Raw genomic sequence first — 18,127 nt, 5'->3', positions numbered from 1 at the left:
CACAGGGCCGACGACACCCCATTAGCCATAAATACGATAGCCATACGGACGGTTGCCATACGTACGAATGCCATAAAGACGAATGCCATAATGTATGTTTGCCATAATGGACGGAAGCCATAAAGACGAATGCCATAATGTATGTTGGCCATAATGGACGGGAGCCATAATGTACGTTTGCCATAATTCATATATTCGGCTTTTTTGGTATGGTGGCCCAGAGCATTTCGACCAGTTCAAAGTTTTAAGAACCAGCATGAGCATGTTGCAAGAGATCAGTCAGATTCTACCAAGTAACAAATTTCTGATTTTGAGAACGAATTTAACGTTTGCTACTCTGCATTGTTTTTGGTTTTCAATATTTCGAAATCATCTCATATCTCTGGCTGTAATATTTATATAATCAGTTACAGAGGTGGGCATAATTCCGCTAATCCGCTAACAGCTAATTAGCTCAGCTAACAACGATTTTACGTTCGGTATCCTTGCGATGTGGCCGGCCCACCGTAGTCTCCCAATTTTTTCCCAAATAGTGACTACAACTCATACGTCTATGCCACTCTCCGCTATCCGTTTGTACTCCGCCAAAAATAGTCCGCAACATCTTTCGTACAAATACGGCAAGTGCACTTCCGTAAACAAAGTTGTTGTCTCAAGTCCGTAGAGGACTACTTTTGTACGCGGACTCAAATAAATCGATATTTAAAAACTTCGAGGCCTCTTACATTCACTGAAAACATCAAGGGAGATTTTTCGATTTTCTCGGACATCACTCGTTTTATAAATGCATAAGTGCTCGGCCAAATTTCAACGCAATAAATTTTTCACAACAACCAAGGAAAATTATTATCTACAAAATATTTTTTTACAAATTTTCTACCTTCGGATTCTGATTCCTTTTATTTTGATTTCATTGTATTTTTACTAAAAACTTGAAATAGTAATAAAATTTCAAGATGCGCCACTACTGGTACGGTATAAATAACTTTTTATTAAGCAATCCAGAGAAAATATTATTTGGAAAGCATTTACATAAATTTTCACAGCAATGGAAAACACCAATAAAAAATCGAGGAATCTATGTCATGGAACATGGAAATGTTTTGTACCCTTTTAATGTGATAATATGCGAAGTGATAATGTTCTTTAAACATTTGTCATGAATGCCTGCAATTCTTTGCACGGAATTATCTCAGGAATTTTTTCTTAGACCTTTGAAACAAAAATTTTCTTTTATTGCCGAAATCAGCGCTTATCAAAGTAATGCTGATTTTACAGTGCTAACAAATTTAGCTGTTAGCGGTTAGCGTTAGCTTCCGCTAAATTGTTGGTTGATTTAGCGGTTAGCGGTTATCGAAGCTAACGTTTTGATTTAGCGGATTAGCTGTTAGCGAAGCTAAAATTTCGGTTAGCGGTGCCCACCCCTATCTGATTAGAGTAAAATGTAGCCTAGGAAATTGTCAGTCGCTTGTTGTCATTAACCCATTGTTTTAAATTTTGCGGCTTGGTTCGGTCTGACTTAACACCGAACAATTTATTCAGTCAAAAAAAGCGGCTTTGCCGCTTTTATTTTATAAATGGTATCTCGATGCGAGGACTAGGGAAAACTAACTAGAGGACGGTAAACCTAGGAAAACGAATAGACCTAGACAGATGTGATTTCTGCGGGGGGGCTGCCCCCCTGCAGTGGCCGGCGCTTCCGACGGCGGGTCACCGGCGAACACTCGCCGTTGCCTGCGGCCGGCTCGCCCTGAATCATCTAGGAAACGTTAAATATATGGATTATGGCAAACGTACATTATGGCTCCCGTCGGAAGTGCCGGCCACTGCGGGGGGACAGCCCCCCGCAGAAATCACATCTGTCTAAGTCTATTCGCAAAGCCGCTTTTTTAATCTGAATCAGTTAGGCCTCTTGCGACTTGGTCGCGCTGGTCCTTTAAGCTTTGAACTGGTCGAAGTGTAGTTCTGGGTCTCCAAACCAAAAATATGAATTATGGCAAACGTACATTATGGCAAACGTACATTATGGCTTCCGTCCATTATGGCAAACATACATTATGGCATTCGTCTGTATGGCTTCCGTCTATTATGGCAAACATACATTATGGCAATCGTCTATATGGCATTCGTACGTATGGCAACCGTCCGTATGGCTATCGTATTTATGGCTCTCGTCCGGTCACCCACAGGGCCCCACAGGAACCTGCTCCGGAATGGCCATTCCGAAGACAACTCGTTAAATGGACTCAAAAAGGATAAACATCAACTCCTGGAGTGATTTCATGAATTTTGATACTAATATTGTGTGGTTTTATTGACAATTGTTCACATTTGTTTTGGATCCGGAACATGGTCCCGGAGATCCGGATTTATGGGAACCAGACGTGGTTCCAGGCTTGGTGAGTCTCATGCTCTAAAAATAGACAAATTTTCCAATCTTTTGACGGTTCAAGATCCAAAATCGGTCAAGAATTGATAAAGCTAGAAGCATTTCATTTCGGTGGGTACCCGGGTACCCATCCGAACACTTATGGGTGTCAAATTTCCCGTAGACATAACGGTTAAGCGTATATTTGCACAGATACAGTCATTCCATAAACATGGGTCACACACAATTATGGATCATTTTAGCTTTTTTGCTAATTATTGCGTGAATATTATATGAAGTGATTGCTAAAATTGTTACTCATAAGTAGCACTAATAATTTGATTAATCATTAGGTGATATTTAAAAGCTAATCAGCAGCTAGAGCTAGAATAACCAACAATTGTGTGTGACCCATGATTGTGGACTGATTGTATAAGCAAAAGAAAATAAGTGGATTTGACAAAAATGTGTCTTTTCATTAAAAATGGAAGTACTCCCATTAAACGAGGGGATGTCCAATCGGTACCAAACTTAGGGTTTTTTCCTGCTGACCTAAAATGAACAAACTAACAAACTTTGGTTCTGATCTGAGAAGGTCGATTACAATTACAAGCACTTTTTCTCGGACACTTGACGTGGAATGACCCATATATAAGAGAGAGTGTAAAAGTTCGACCGCTCATTGCTTGGGAACGGAGCGCGTCCAATTTGAGCTGTCTGTTTTTCAAAGTGTTCGTTTCCACCAGTGGAATGTTATTTCAGCAAGAAAAATTGGACAACTTACTGGAAATATTATAAAACTTAGTTTTCCATATGAAATCCGCAACGAATACGCCATTACAATGGTTTCTACGATCATCGGTCGATTACACGTTCGATTTCTAGCAGCGTCGCTGCCGGGGTTATCGTGGGGCAAACAATCAAATTACAACACATTTACCACTTATTTATAGACATAAACCAAAGAAAGGAATATCATCTTCGATTTGAAAACTGGATACAACTCAGTTCATTTTTGGCTGCCATCTAGTGGTAACAGGAACGCTTTTTACACGGAAAAAATTATACCACTTTCAATAGACCTGTCAAATATTCTGGTATAAATTAACGATGTGCGAGATAACAGGTTCACCCTTGTAAAGCGGCTTGTGTTTTGTGTGAAATTTTTTTTGTAGATGTTTATAATTTTTTTCACACAACTACTTCAATCCTACCAGAAGCATAATGAATATACCTTGTGTTCGCACTTAAAAGTGATCCGATACAAATCGTTATGAGCGACGGTCCCTCGCATAATTTTAAACTGTGAAAATAACATACATAAATGTTACATTTAAAGTGACAGTAGTACGCAATGATTTGTTAATGAGTCAAAGTGTCAAATTGCGGTGAGCAAAGTTACCATAAGAATGTAAATATTTTCAAACACACATACTTCTACATGTTGGAACCATTTAAGTCAGTCCGGTATCACAAATACACTCTCACATATGATTTGACAATAGCCCCATACTGATGGGCCCATCGATGCTGGCCCCGAAACAACAATGGCCGCTCCATAGAATTTCTATGAAATGATTTCCCGCCCAGTGCTTTTGACATCTAGATTTCAACCACAGAAAAATGGCTATGTACCGGGGATCAAATTATGTCCATTTAATAGGCTAAGGCGAACCAGCCGCAGAGTGTTGCAGCCGTTAGCAGCCGTTAAAGCGGTCCGTCTTAGCGTTCTTATCGGAAAATTGTACTTCGAACAAAGAGGCTCTATTGGTGTCAAATTTCATACACGTTGCGATAATATAAATGCTGATTGGTCTAGTCACATTGGTCACATGAAGTGATAAACCAAAAACGATCGGTGCCAAAAATGAAACGAACTGATCTATTGAACTTAGGGAAAAAACCCGATTTAATCCACCTAGTGGTGAAAGGAACCTTTGTTATACGGTCTTACTTGGTATTTGAGATAGAAATCGACACGTTTTCGGAACATAATTCATCTATTGGTTAACGTTGCGTAATGCGTTGGTTTACAAAAAATTTTTGAAAATTGAATAAGTTTACAAATTTTGAACAAAATAGGAACACTTTTAAATTTTGATAGATCCTTTTTTCATGTAATTGCTGAGTAAGGATAAGTAAGTTGTTATTAATTTGAGTAAGTGCAAATAAAAGTAAGTTGTAAGAGGAAATCTTATTCTTTAACATATACATTGCCTAGTAAAGGTCTAGTTTATAGGTTTTTGAACTATGCATAATTTCCTGTAATGCCATTCTATTTGATTCACATCAATAGAGTTTTCTTGAAAAATTTTAATCAATTTTTATTAACCTTCGGTTACTCACGCTGTTGTATTTTGTACAACACGTGTAGGTTTTTCAACGCCATATTGTTATAAAGTTACAAATCGTTGTTTAACTAACGAATATTCTTCAATAAACTTATTCTGAGCAAAATGTCATAATTATTCAATGCATTAATAATTTAAATTGTTTGAAAAATAGATCAGCATAAACCGCCATCACAGAAACGAAACAATCAGCATGCGAGGTGTACCGCAATTGTAGTGGAATTTCCACTTCCAAGTGGAATTTTCTCTCGTTTCTTCATATGGAAAAATAGTGCCTGTATGCAGCAAAACTAGCCAATGTAAAATGTTTAAAATGTATCCGTCTGCTGGTAGTCGAGTAATTCGTAGTCAAAATTAAGGTATTTTGTATAATCAAAGTTCTACAGTTCCTAAACAAGCAAACATAGAGGTATACTATATTCAGCAAAGTTGTGTATTTTTATCATTTGTACAATTTTGTAATACAAGAAAAAGTCATACAACAATTACAAAAAGAGCAAAAATATAAAAACTGAGTTTACAAATTCATATACAATAAATAAGATTTTTCTATCTTAGCTGTAGAGATGGAAGGTTACTGTCTCTAGCAAAATTTCTTGTAATAATATGCTCTATAACTTTGCAGAGCACATCAATGTGTTATATTGACACTGAAGAAAAATATTTTTTTTTATTTCACTTTTAGGGGGATTAGTCAAAATTTAGATTCCACCAGACGATAGAGCTTTTAATTTCAAGAAACTATTCTAAAGGTTCGATAAACCTAAAACCAAGTTTTCCCAGTCAAACCTCTAGTGCGCACGTTTTCTTTGGTTTGGGTTTATAGTGCGCGCGAGTAACTGTGTTGCAAAAGTTGGCGCGAGTGTTCGAGGGTTAATATCTTTTGACCGGTACAACCAATTCTTATGAAATTTTGCATATATATTCGTAGTGTCAAAACCTCTCGTTTGATATTAAAATAATTGAAATTAGGTAAATTATCTTGGTTAAAATCATTGTCTTGGTTGCTCATAACTTTCAAATTAAACGTCCAATCAAAAAACCATTCAATAGTGATCTATTAGCATATATTATCTTTCAAATGAGACTAATAGCGCATAAATCGGTTTGGCCATCTCTAAGAAACAGGCGATAATTATTACCTTGTGAAAACAGGTTTTTTAAGCATAACTTTTAAACTACTTGTTTGTTTTCAATTAAAAATTTCTGAATAATTTAGCTTTAATAAGGGCTTTCATTTGATACTAAGATCGTTGAAATCGGTCATGTAGTTCTAGAGAAACCCGTGTCACGTATTTTTCACATTTTTGTTTATAACTTTTAAACGAAACGTCGTGTCACGAAGCAACTCAATAGTGATCTACTAGACAATAATACCTTTCAAACAAAAGTAATAGCGAACGATTCGGTTCAGCCATCTCTGAGAAACAGGCGATAGAAAAAATCATTACATACATACACACACACACACACACACACACACACACACACACACACACACACACACACACACACACACACACACACACACACACACACACACACACACACACACACACACACACACACACACACACACACACACACACACACACACACACACACACACACACACACACACACACACACACACACACACACACACACACACACACACACACACACACACACACACACACACACACACACACACACACACACACACACACACACACACACACACACACACACACACACACACACACACACACACACACACACACACACACACACACACACACACACACACACACACACACACACACACACACACACACACACACACACACACACACACACACACACACACACACACACAGACATTGCTCAAATCGTCGAACCCTATCGATTGGTATATGTGACTTGGCCCTCCGGGCCTCGGATCAATTTCGTGTTTTCGACCAATTTTTAAACCTTTGTTATAGTATAACAAAGGTAAAACAAGCAGGTTCCATTTTGCAATTAGACTTAGACGTTTAGTTGTGCAATTTTGACAGGTAGCAGGTAGAGGACCCTGTACTCGTACCTGTATCTGTATTCGAAACTCCTTCCACTAAAATCATTTTATCTATTAACGGCTTCCAAGTTCCAAATCATCTTCGTTCTAAAAAACTGAAATCTTAATTTCAGTTTCAATTACTGTTATGTGCCAAGCCGATAATTTATTTTAGAATTCAAAACAGTAAAATCTTTATTATACTGCATCACTTTTCTACTCCGATTATAACTTTTCAATAATATCTTCTTTAACTTGTCATTAATAACAACAATCCTTATTAACCAGGTAGAACTGTAGAGCTAACGGTCAATTCAAAGCATAGAACAATATTATACCACTTTATACCACAGTCAAAGTGGTATAAATGTGCACGGTCTGTGAAACTTACTCGAAGTAAGAAAAAATCGTTGCTGATTTTTGCATTCCTTTTGTGGTCAGTTTTTGAATTCGCTTTTACTTGAAGTTGATCTTCCGTTCTGTGCATAAACTCAAGCCTAAGGCGCAAGCAGAGCTGCCATGAATACAGATAATTGTGCATGCATAAATTTGGGACCCTACCGTTTTCTCCGGAGTATTTAATTTTCTCGATCTAATCTTTTAAATAAAATAAATAGTTTATGGATTATTTTAAAATTCAGGAACATTAGTAGAGCCAGAAAGCACAGCAACTGAAATAATTGATGGGTCCCAAATTTATGTATGCACAAATATCTGTATTTGTGGCAGCTCTGGGCGCAAGTAATCACCTCATTTCTCAAATTAAAAAAAACAGAAACAAAACAATTGTATAACTTTTTCATCGGATAAGTAACCTGAAGATCCAATGCAAGTTTACACTAACACTAAATTTACTAAAGTACAGAATTTACAGATCGAAGATCCTTTACGACGATTTACACTACTACATCAAGCTTACACCAAGACCGTCTACACCAAGCTGTTGTCTTTGCGTGGCAAGTATGCCAGAAAGAGTGACAAAGTCTCCTCGTACCAACAAAGTTTCTTACAACCACGACTAAACCTATGCCAATTTGATGTCTGTGTTAGGGGAGCGTACCAGGAAAAATGACAAGGGATTTTTGTCAAAAGATCGCAAATTTTTTACGGCGAATTTGATATCCGTGTTGGAAAAGTGCTCTACAGCAGTAGTGTTCGGTAAGGATGTGCTGCTAAGAAAAAGTTAACGAAGTGTAAATGATAAATCATTGTATCACACTTTTACTCCCATCGCACTTTTGCCTCTCCTTACTCTAATGTTCGAAATTGATATCTTTATACAAAATCTATAAAATGGTCCGTAGGGTAACTGGTGGTAAAATGCCCAGTCGGGGCAAAATGCGCCGCTGTAATATTTCACGAATTACTCACTTTTAAACTGTAATTAAGGTGCCAATCGCTTTTATTTTACATTACAAACTTGTGTTGAGCATATAAGCTTTCTAAATTACATAAATCCTATGAAAAAACAAATAAATTATTTGCAGGCTTATTTCTTACAATTTTCGCAACTTTTTTCGTAAGACATTACGCCACTAATAAACAATATTACGTATCTGTAAATGGCTCTTGTTTTGAACAATGGTCTCGGTATCCAGCAGCCAACGTAAAATTACTTAATTGAACTATTATTTATGTGATTTAAACGATTTTTTTAAACAAGTTCTAGCGGGGCAAAATGCGCCGTGAGAAGCATGAATTTACTTGCAGTGCAACCAAACGTTAATCGATCTAGTAGCCCATACACTTTTAGGCAAACGTCAAAACGTTGCTAAAAGCAAAAGGCAAAGTGTTGTTTTAATTCTGATTCGCTCCGAAAAACCCGGTTAAGATGTCGCGAAGCTACATAAGAAAAACCCACCGTCGGTCTTGGGCGGAGCCTGCCACTTGCGGCGGTAGTGAAAACCAGTGAAAAACAGTGAAAGACGCATTGCCTGCAAGGTACCAAGAAAAACCCTTGTGTGATGTTAGCATCGACCACGCCAGCGAAGATGGACCTGGCGATTGCAAAACAAGCGATCCGGAATAACAGATTTAACAAGTAGGTAGGTCCTCACGCTGTTCTGAGTCGGGCCGGGTTTGCATTAAAATAAAACAGACAGCGCATTTTGCCAATTTGTTGTGGTGCATTTTGACCCTTTGTTGTGGTTCGTTTTGTACGCACCTATGTATGCGCATTTTACCCCTAACGAATCTGAAAACAAATTTTCAAATGCCTTATATAATTTCACGATTTAAACGTGTTTTATTGATTTTTATGCTTCAGGACGAGCATGTTAGGTAAAAAACTGTTCAACTTTAGGGTTTATAATCTAGTTTCTGGAAATGCATTCCGCATTGATGAATAATATGATATTCTTCTTAACGTGGGCATTATACCCCCAGTCCCCCTACTTACTTACTTAATCAGCTCCTGGCCGTGATTTCCTCTGCTGTACGAAGAAGTCGTCTCCATTCCACTCGGTCCATGGCCGCAATTCGCCAGCCACGTAGTCTACGTAGGGTCCGCAGGTCGCTTTCCAATTGATCGATTCATCTTGCTCGCTGCGCGCCCCGCCGTCTCGTTCCAGTCGGATCGTTATTGAGAACTTTTTTAACTGGGCTTTCGTCCGACATCCTCACGACATGCCCAGCCCATCGCAGGCAAGCGATTTTTGCGGTGTGAGCGATGGGTGGTTCCCTAAGCAGCTGATGCAATTCACGGTTCGTTCGCTTCCTCTACGTTCCGTCTTCCATCTGCACTCCGCCGTAGATGGTGCGCAACACCTTTCGTTTGAAAACACTAAGGACGCGTTGGTCCTCCACGAGCATAGTCCATATCTCTTGGCCGTAAAGGACTACCGGTCTAATCAGCGTCTTGTAGATTGTTAACTTCGTGCGGTGTCGAATTTTGTTCGATCACAGCGTCCTACGGAGTCCAAAGTACGCACGCTTTCCTGCCATAATGCGTCTTTGTATTTCTCTGCTGTTGTCGTAGTCTGCGGTAACCAGTGGGCCCAGATACACGAACTCTTCTACCACCTCGATTTCATCACCGTGTAAATGAATTCGGGGAGAGAGGTCAGGTTTCACTTCTCTAGAACCTCTTCCTTTCATGTATTTTGTTTTCGATACATCAATGACAAGTCCAATCCGTTTGGCTTCAGCTTTCAGTCCGATGTACGTTTCCGCCATCCTCTCAAAGGTACGTGTAATAATGTCAACGCCGTCAGCGAAACCAAGAAGCTGGATGGACTTCGTGAATATCGTGCCACTCGTGTCTATCCCCGCTCTTATCACACCTTCCAAGGCGATGTTGAACAGCAAACATGAAAGCCCATCACCTTGCCTTAACCCTCTTCGAGATTCAAATGGACTCGAGACTGCCCCTGATACTCGAACAACACAAATTACTCAATCCATCGTCGCCTTGACCAATCGCGTTAGTTTACCCGGAAATCCGTAGTCGTGCATAATCTGCCATAGCTGATCTCGATCGATCGTGTCATACGCCGATTTGAAGTCGATGAATAAATGATGCGTGGGCATTATTAAATGGTCCACAGTGCCAGTATTAACGGGGGGAAAGTCTCTATAGGTTACATTTGTAGTCCTACGTCAAGCCTATCTTTATGTTCTGAGCCACAAACACTTCTGCGTTTTCCTTTAATTTAAAATTTGAAGCGTCTCTCTAGTGAGGGTTAAATTACTCCTACGGGAGCTAATTCCAGCTAGTTCCACAAATAAAAAAAAACTAGTTAAAATATGTCTGAACTAGTCGGCCCTACCATCGTCCAAAATCCAATGAAAATGGTCGAAACAAAACAAATAACACTTAAATTATGAGAGCAGGTTCAATAAAGTTATGATATAAATAGTATAACTTCTTTTCCAGAAAGTTTGCAAAGAAGCCGACCTAAAGAAAAACTGAAATATCTTTTTTGCATTGTCAATTTTTCCAAGTACGTTCTCTGGCAAAACTTTCGCAGCATCTCGATGTACATATTAACCACCTATGTAGATAACTCTAAAATAATAACGCTTTTTGGTGTGGTTCAAATTTTGACCATTTTTCAAGTCTTGAATGGTCATCTGTCCATGACACGGAGGTTGCCTATCTATGACCAACCAAACATCTCGATTAGACACTCGATCATTAGTATAAAAAGTTCTTCTTCACAAAATGGTAAAAATCATAGCAATCCCAGTGGGTGGCAATCCCTAGCACGTTAATTAATGGGCTAGATAAAATGAGGAAAAACCAATTCAACCATTAACAAGATTTCTATCGATAGCAAAAAACTAAGTGCGTTCGTCCTTGAACAAGCTCTAATCTCAGAGGTTAATCCAACATCGGATAAAATTTATATCGAATACTTGTTAGTCAAAGCATTAAGAAAAACAATGAAGCAAACCAAATAAAACGAAGGCATTTAATGGATGACAAAGCAAGGTGACTAACATTCTGTTGAAGGTGTATAAAATCGGTCAATCTAAGGCCATCATTCAGTTGTATTATAGCCACCCCCTCCTGAGAGGATCCATCGACTGACAGCGATTCGCTGAGACTACTCAACATGTCACTTATCTTACTTGGCGCTAGTATCAATCTCAGGAAACCCCAATGAAAATCGATCGGAATTCTTCACCCTGGGCGCGAGAGAATGAGACAGCCAGACTGAATTTATTGACATGTTCAACCATTTTAATACGCTGTCATCGTTTAATGGGGCGTAGTAAAACTGGCACCGCTGCGCTGGATTCTGTGCCCTGATCATTCAAGGCAGACATTCCAGACACCAGCGATCTGTCGGCGGTTTTTATTTCTTCAGAAGCAGCAAGTGGTCACCGTGCTTCCACATGTCAGTGCAAACAAAGCTGTTGTTGTGGGAGTGAAGCACCAATAGTGTGCCCTAGTTCATGTGACATTATAAAGACATCACATGACCCATAAAGCTTGAGTTAGATGCCAGATAATATTCAATCAAAGCAACTAAGGATTTTTCAGTAGATAAAAAAAGAAAAGGACAAAAAGTGAGAGTAATTTTTTGTTCCAACCGAGTGAGCGAATACTTTTTGTGTAATGTCATAATAATAATATCGTCTCGTGGTTGGTTCCGATTGTTTCAGTACAGAAATTTGAGTCTAACAATATCAAACTTTAATAAGTACAGTATGCACCACATCGCTTGAGTGGTAAATAATCTCGATCCACGTCTATGTTTATATGTTAAAGTAAGTAAGGTTATTGAACAAATTTCCTTCGTCTTATAATGAAAACTTTGAAATGGTTTTAAATTCCGTTAATGGTTCTTTGTCTCTTCACGCAGCATTATCTCAGAAATTGGAACCTTGATCCGTAAAAAATCCCGGTCACAACTTCCAGTAAACTGGAGCCTGGTTGGCTTCACAAGCTCGTACGCATCGTGTGCTCCGTAAAATAACCCAAAACAAAAGAAGATCGATGCGCATAAATTATTAATGATCCAGGGATAATGTTGAAATATTTTCTATGAAATGTTAATGCCTTCTCGATCCCCGCAATGTTGGCGAGTCCGTGAGCTTCCCGCAGTCAAAGTTGAGTAATAGGCGAAACGACACGGATTTTAGAAACTTGGCGGTCCAAATAAGCGCGAGATTTCGGTTTCACAGTTACCCTTTTCCCGCCCAGCCCATGCCGTTACGGGCAGGAATTCATGCACTAAACCAATCCGTGGATAGCTTGTGGCGCGCCACTTAAAAACAAACAAATGACCACTCATCGATCGGTGCGCTTCCATACGGCCAGTCGGAGTCGCAAAAGATTCCTGCTGGGCTACGAATCTCACAGACTGTAGCAAATTTGAAAATCGTTGCCATCGTCGATGAGGGCGCGTGCAGCTCGCTTGGGCAGATGAGGCGGCACACTGCTCGGACCCTAACCGTTTCCTAGGTCTACTCTCTTCAGCTGTCCCACAATGGCCAAACTGCAGATTTTCACGCTAATTTCTGATAAAAATGTTAATAAATAACAAATAGAAAAATGATGTTAGGGATGTACAAAATACGAGGGGCACGAAACCAATAAAACCCTAATCTCACCTGGTCTCGACAGTTGTGAAATTTGCCAACCAAAGTCAGTCGCTCTTGTGTGGTTTGAAACTAGCATTTTTTGTGTGTTACAGTGATCCCTCTATTTTGAAGTTGTTGCATGTTTCACAAAAACTAACGTTTTCGTGAAACTATGGCTATAAAACTATATTAAAATGGTTCCTATCTTATCAAGAATTTGACTGCTTTGTTTATAACATTTTAGAACCAGTTTGATTCAAATCTACTGGATACAGAAAAACGCCGGCCAACTGTAGCTTTGCTAACCGTATTCGAATGAGCCCGAAATAAGCGGAAGGGACGCAATCGGCACAAAGGTGAATGACAAGAGAAAAATTACATCAAAAATTTATTTGTCTTTCGGCCGTTTTGTCTAGCGCTAACCTCACTTCAAGGGTGTCGTAAAGTGGGCATTTGCTGGTTCTAATGTCGATAGCTTCAAAAGCACCAGCAAGGTAGAGACCATGGGGAAGGATGTTTGCAGGATACATTTGTTGTTTTTTTTATTCACTCTAAGAGAGCTAATCGACGGGTGGTACTCGGGTGCAGAAATTTATTGCCTTGAAACAGATGATACCCACTTTCGAGCGAATGTGTCAATTTTTTTTGGTTGGGTCTGTTATTTTTCGTTCACACCGAAGCTGAAAAGTTATATCGGTTATAGATTTCCGATATATGCCTTTCGATGCGGACTTGTGCAGAAAAAGAGATGACAAAGTAAGAAGGATGAGTCTTCCATAACTAAGTAATAGGGTAAAGAACTAGTTTTAAGCAGTCTAAGCGGGTCACTGATTGTTTTACCTTATTACAAGCGATGGGTTGACTAAGTGGGGGATATCAGCATACCAATCTTCTTGCTATCTTTAGTTCTTCAAACTGTTACCATTGGAAGACACTATTGTTGAACTAAACTTTTGATTTTTCGCTTTAAAAGTTGGAGCGGTGGAACTAATTTTGAACACACCGAACCCATTTTCACCCGAAAGGTGCTATTTTGAGCAATCCTGAAATCTGAATTTTTTTACGTCCCGTTAAAAAATCCCTCGAACTTTTCCCCCTATTCAGTAAGTTCGCGTTCCTATCCGCGACCTACTAATCGGCATCTGATGCGTAATCGGCATAGCGTATCGGCATAGATGATTTTACGCATCTGTCTAAATTGTTTATCGGGGCATACACTTACCGCACCGTTCGGCAAACGGTATTCGTCGTCTCTTTTATTCTCTGGTGTTCTTATGGGAAACTGCGAGTTTGACGTCTCACTCGCTCTTCATAAGGATGGTGGGAGAACAAAAGAGGCAAACATAGAAGTGCACACGATCTAACTTTAGAACAGTGTTGTCAAAGCAAATAACATTGAAACACATCGTTGCTTCATTAAATCACTGAGAAAATCTTCGAAAATTATTGAAAAAGCTGTCTTTTGTGTTGTTTTTAATAAAGAAAAATTAATTATGAACATACATTTCTCTTGAAAGTATTGAACCACGTTTTCACCATAGGAGGTTTCAGTTAATTTCAAACTTAAAATTCTTATTTCCAGAACCGAAACAGTGTCTTGGCAACACGATAGTTCATCAGTTGTGCTGCAGCTGCTGCTACTGGTGAACAGGTTCCTTCAATTCAGAATTTGTTTTCAGTTTTGTTAGAAAATAATAAAACTTTCGGCTAGTGACAAAGCCTTAGATAATAGAAAAAAAGAGCGTGAATAATATGGTATGTGACAATTGAGTGCTTGACTTTTAGAGTGGTTGTAATCAGTGCTGAAAAATGTGATGGATTCGTTAGTAGCGAGGTGGCGATTGCTGAAGAGCAGCTGAAAATGTACGTTTTTGGACAACAATTTTTAATTCATCATATTTCTTGTCGGAAACCCAGTAAATTGTGTTTGTGTGAATCAAATGTATGGTTAAGTGATTTGTGAAGATGATCCTATCAAAAGATTTTGAGAATATGAATAAAAAAGTGCATTTTCGGCTCATTTATGTTCAACTGATTAAAATAGGTGAGACTGCTTAACTCGTTCCTTACCCTATATAGCAACCCAAAAAGACAAATCATACACTCTAGCAAAATTGGAATTTTGAATATATTTCCTGAAGTAGAGGCAGAGAGAAAAAGTCACAAATCAAAATAAAAAATGATCCGCGCGATTTGTGAATGAGTTCAAGTGTTTTAGATATGTTTTCATAGCTTTAAGCAATGCCACCCCAAATCATCCTAAAAAAGCTGAAATCTGAAATGTACCTTTCTGGTTTGGATGAAACTTTACCAACGTGTTTGATAGGAGGAAATATGCACCTTCCGTAGGTTTTGTACATAGACTGTCGGTTACCGAGGCGACAAGGCACTCAAAAACCGCTAAATTTTGCATCATAACGGAGAAAACCATCACAAATAAAGGTAACTCTCCGTTTTGATTCAAAATTTAGCGGTTTTTGACTGCCTTGTCGCCTCTGTAATCTAAAGTCTCTGTAAGGTGTTGGTACCATTTTGATTCAAGACTCATTTTAAAAACGGGCGTATTTATTTTCATGTGTATTATGTTTGAAAGATTGTATCTCAAAAACTATCGATTGCTAAAAAATTATTCCAAAAAAAAAGTTGTACACTCAAAAAAATCGGCACGTCAAGTTTACGTAAAAACATAGGTAATTCTCATCCATCACACTTTTCATGTAATATTCACGTGAATTATTGGTAATTTGCTCTCATACTAACCAGTTTACGTGAGATCCCGGTAAATTTTATCAAATTTCCCATTAACTAGTACATGAAGCTCATGTAAGTTGCTGTACAGAAGTTTACATGATTTTTCACGTGGATGCGACGTGTCGATTTTTGTTTGAGTGTAGACAATCGATTTATGAATTTGAAAATTTTATGCACTCAAAAAAATCTTTGACCAAATTAAAAATTTGAATAGTAGTAAACTTAGGCCTTTGCATTTTGTCACCCCCCTCCCCCCCCCCCCCCCTTGGAAATTGGCTTGAAAAATCGGGGGGCAAAAAAATAATTTGTAGGATATGTGTCAAATTTCTTTTTATAAAATCAATTGTCTGTGGGCTCTACAGTCTGAAAAACTCGAAAAATGAGTCTCCGTGTTGAATTAACGCTTCTAGCACGAAACAGAAATGGAAATTCGATCAATGGAATTTCCGAAAATCGTCCAAAAAAATTTTCCTTCGTTTTTGTCTTTTTTCGTATATTTTTGCATAGAAAATAATAACGTATATATTATAAGCAAGAATAGATTCGGTTTTCACGTTTAAACCTTAAATAAAAATTCTTAAAATCTTTGTTTTTTGGTCGATTAAAAAAATTTACTTTGTTTTTTTTTCGTCCCCCCCTTCAGTGGCCGAACGCCGGAAGGACAAAAGCTTTATAAAATATTTGTAATGGTCACTTAAATATCAAAAATATACCATTTTTGAAAATTAAAAAAAAAAATTTTGAGGAAAGTAAAAGTAATTTGCAACCTTTAAAAAGTTATTCTGAGATGGAGCTACTTTCATGAACGGACTTCGTAGAACGACTTTCATGACTTTTTTCTAACTAGGGATTTTCCAAGTAATATGTATATGAATTTTTAATACAAATCTCAAACAACAATGTGAGTTTTATTGTACTCTTCTGGTGGTCTTCAAGACCAATTTTGGTCTTAAATTCCATCATAAGAGTGTAATAAAACCCAAATTGTTGCTTGGGATAACAGTTCTTTATGTCATTTACAACAAAGTTGGTCTCAATAATTATTTTTATAAACGCAGCCGTTTTCGAGATATTCGGAGAAAAAGTTGGATTTATTTTAATTTTTTATGTTACTCCAGTTGCTCCATTTTTTCTATGACATTTTTAATGACTACATTGAATTTTCTACAACTTGACCGAATACACCCTATTTATTCAACCTTTCGCTTTTGAGTTACATTGAAAACTCTATTCGAAGAAACAGGACACACTGATTAGTTAGTAACTTTCTACCGCCTGAGTAAACGTAACTGAAATTTTGACTGAAAATAGTTGAGAGTATGTTGTTTATATCGGTAGAATTTTACCAATTTGATTAAGAGATTATAGTGATATCTTTAGAACAAGAGAAGTGCGCAAAACATTGGGCACTGTCTTCGAAAATCCAAATGCTTGAAAGGGTAAGAATGTAATGAATGGCTGACGGATTTTACTTCATCCACAGTTCGTTTGCGAGACAACGAATTTTTAGTAACGTATGTTTCTTCCGTACATTCTCAGGAACTGCAAATTTAGAAGTGGCAACATGGTATTTCTGTTTCGGCATTGGTCTGGTACCGACCTAGATGTAGGTTACATCATTCATCAAAATACAGAACAATTTGGAGAGCCACGTCCTATACAGCATCCTTTCGCGAGTTTGACCAACGTGTTCTGTTTATCATTCCATTAAGGTGCCTTCCAAACTTTGTACACATGTAGCCCAGAACGTGTCTTTGTGTTTTGCACAAAATAAACCGAAAATTATCTGTTTTGGTCACATCCTGAATTAGAATGTTGGGTTGTGCTTGAATGCGCAACTACCATGCTGGCATTCTCAGGATCTGTGGTGCCGCTGTCATCCTTCCGCTTGGTAGTTTAATGCTTCTTGAACGTCTGATTACTTGGGATACGGTTGACTGTTCGATTCAGAGCCGTTCACCGTTCCATCGATGAGAAGAATTTGGATTATCAAAGAAAGTGCCCAAAGTTTTTTACGCCCCTCTTGTTTCAAAGATAATGTATGAATTAAAAACATGTTTAACATTAAAAACAACATAATTGAGTTTGACAAATTTCCCATGGAAGGTAATTATATTAGCTTACTTACAAAAAATTCTATGCCCTTGCGAGCGGCCTTCCGGCAGTTAACCGGAACATTGGCCATGGCGGACGGCATGTTTTTGAGTGCTTTCTTCGTTTTATTTATTAATTCCTCCTCAGTTTTCGCAACAAAATTGTTGGAGTAGATCTTGCGCTTCAGGTTTGCCCAGAAATTCTCGATGGGACGTATCTGGGGGACGTTGGGCGTCTTCGCCGACTTCGATATTTAGCCGCTCCATCTCCAACGATCGCTTTGAGTAGTGGGCCGACGCGAGATTCGGCCAGAACACCACGTCTTCGCGCTTATGGTATTTCTTGATGAACGACGCAACTGGCGGCAGGCTATAAATTCGAACTTCGTACTATAAATTTCCCCGTTCACGGCCAGTCCGGAAGAGTGGTTTTGACATCCCGTTCTCGCTGATGGTCAGCCGCAGCAACAACTTCTTGGGGAACTTGGTGTGTGAAATG

At 38.5% G+C, this 18,127-nt stretch overlaps 1 protein-coding gene across 1 annotated transcript in view; it reads right to left on the bottom strand.

The window, feature by feature from the left end:
- The window catches only part of LOC128736148 (LIM/homeobox protein Awh-like), a 72,299-nt gene extending 54,579 nt beyond the window's left edge, over window positions 1-17,720 (bottom strand). Inside the window, exon 1 of the mRNA XM_053830627.1 lies at window positions 17,664-17,720. Coding sequence (XP_053686602.1) covers window positions 17,664-17,720 — 57 coding nt within the window. The remainder of the gene's footprint in view (window positions 1-17,663) is intronic.
- Window positions 17,721-18,127: the final 407 nt, after the last annotated feature.

This window comes from Sabethes cyaneus, chromosome 2, assembly GCF_943734655.1.
Source record: "Sabethes cyaneus chromosome 2, idSabCyanKW18_F2, whole genome shotgun sequence".
Taxonomy (NCBI): Eukaryota; Metazoa; Arthropoda; class Insecta; order Diptera; family Culicidae; genus Sabethes; species Sabethes cyaneus.
This window is presented reverse-complemented; position numbering and strand designations above follow the sequence as displayed.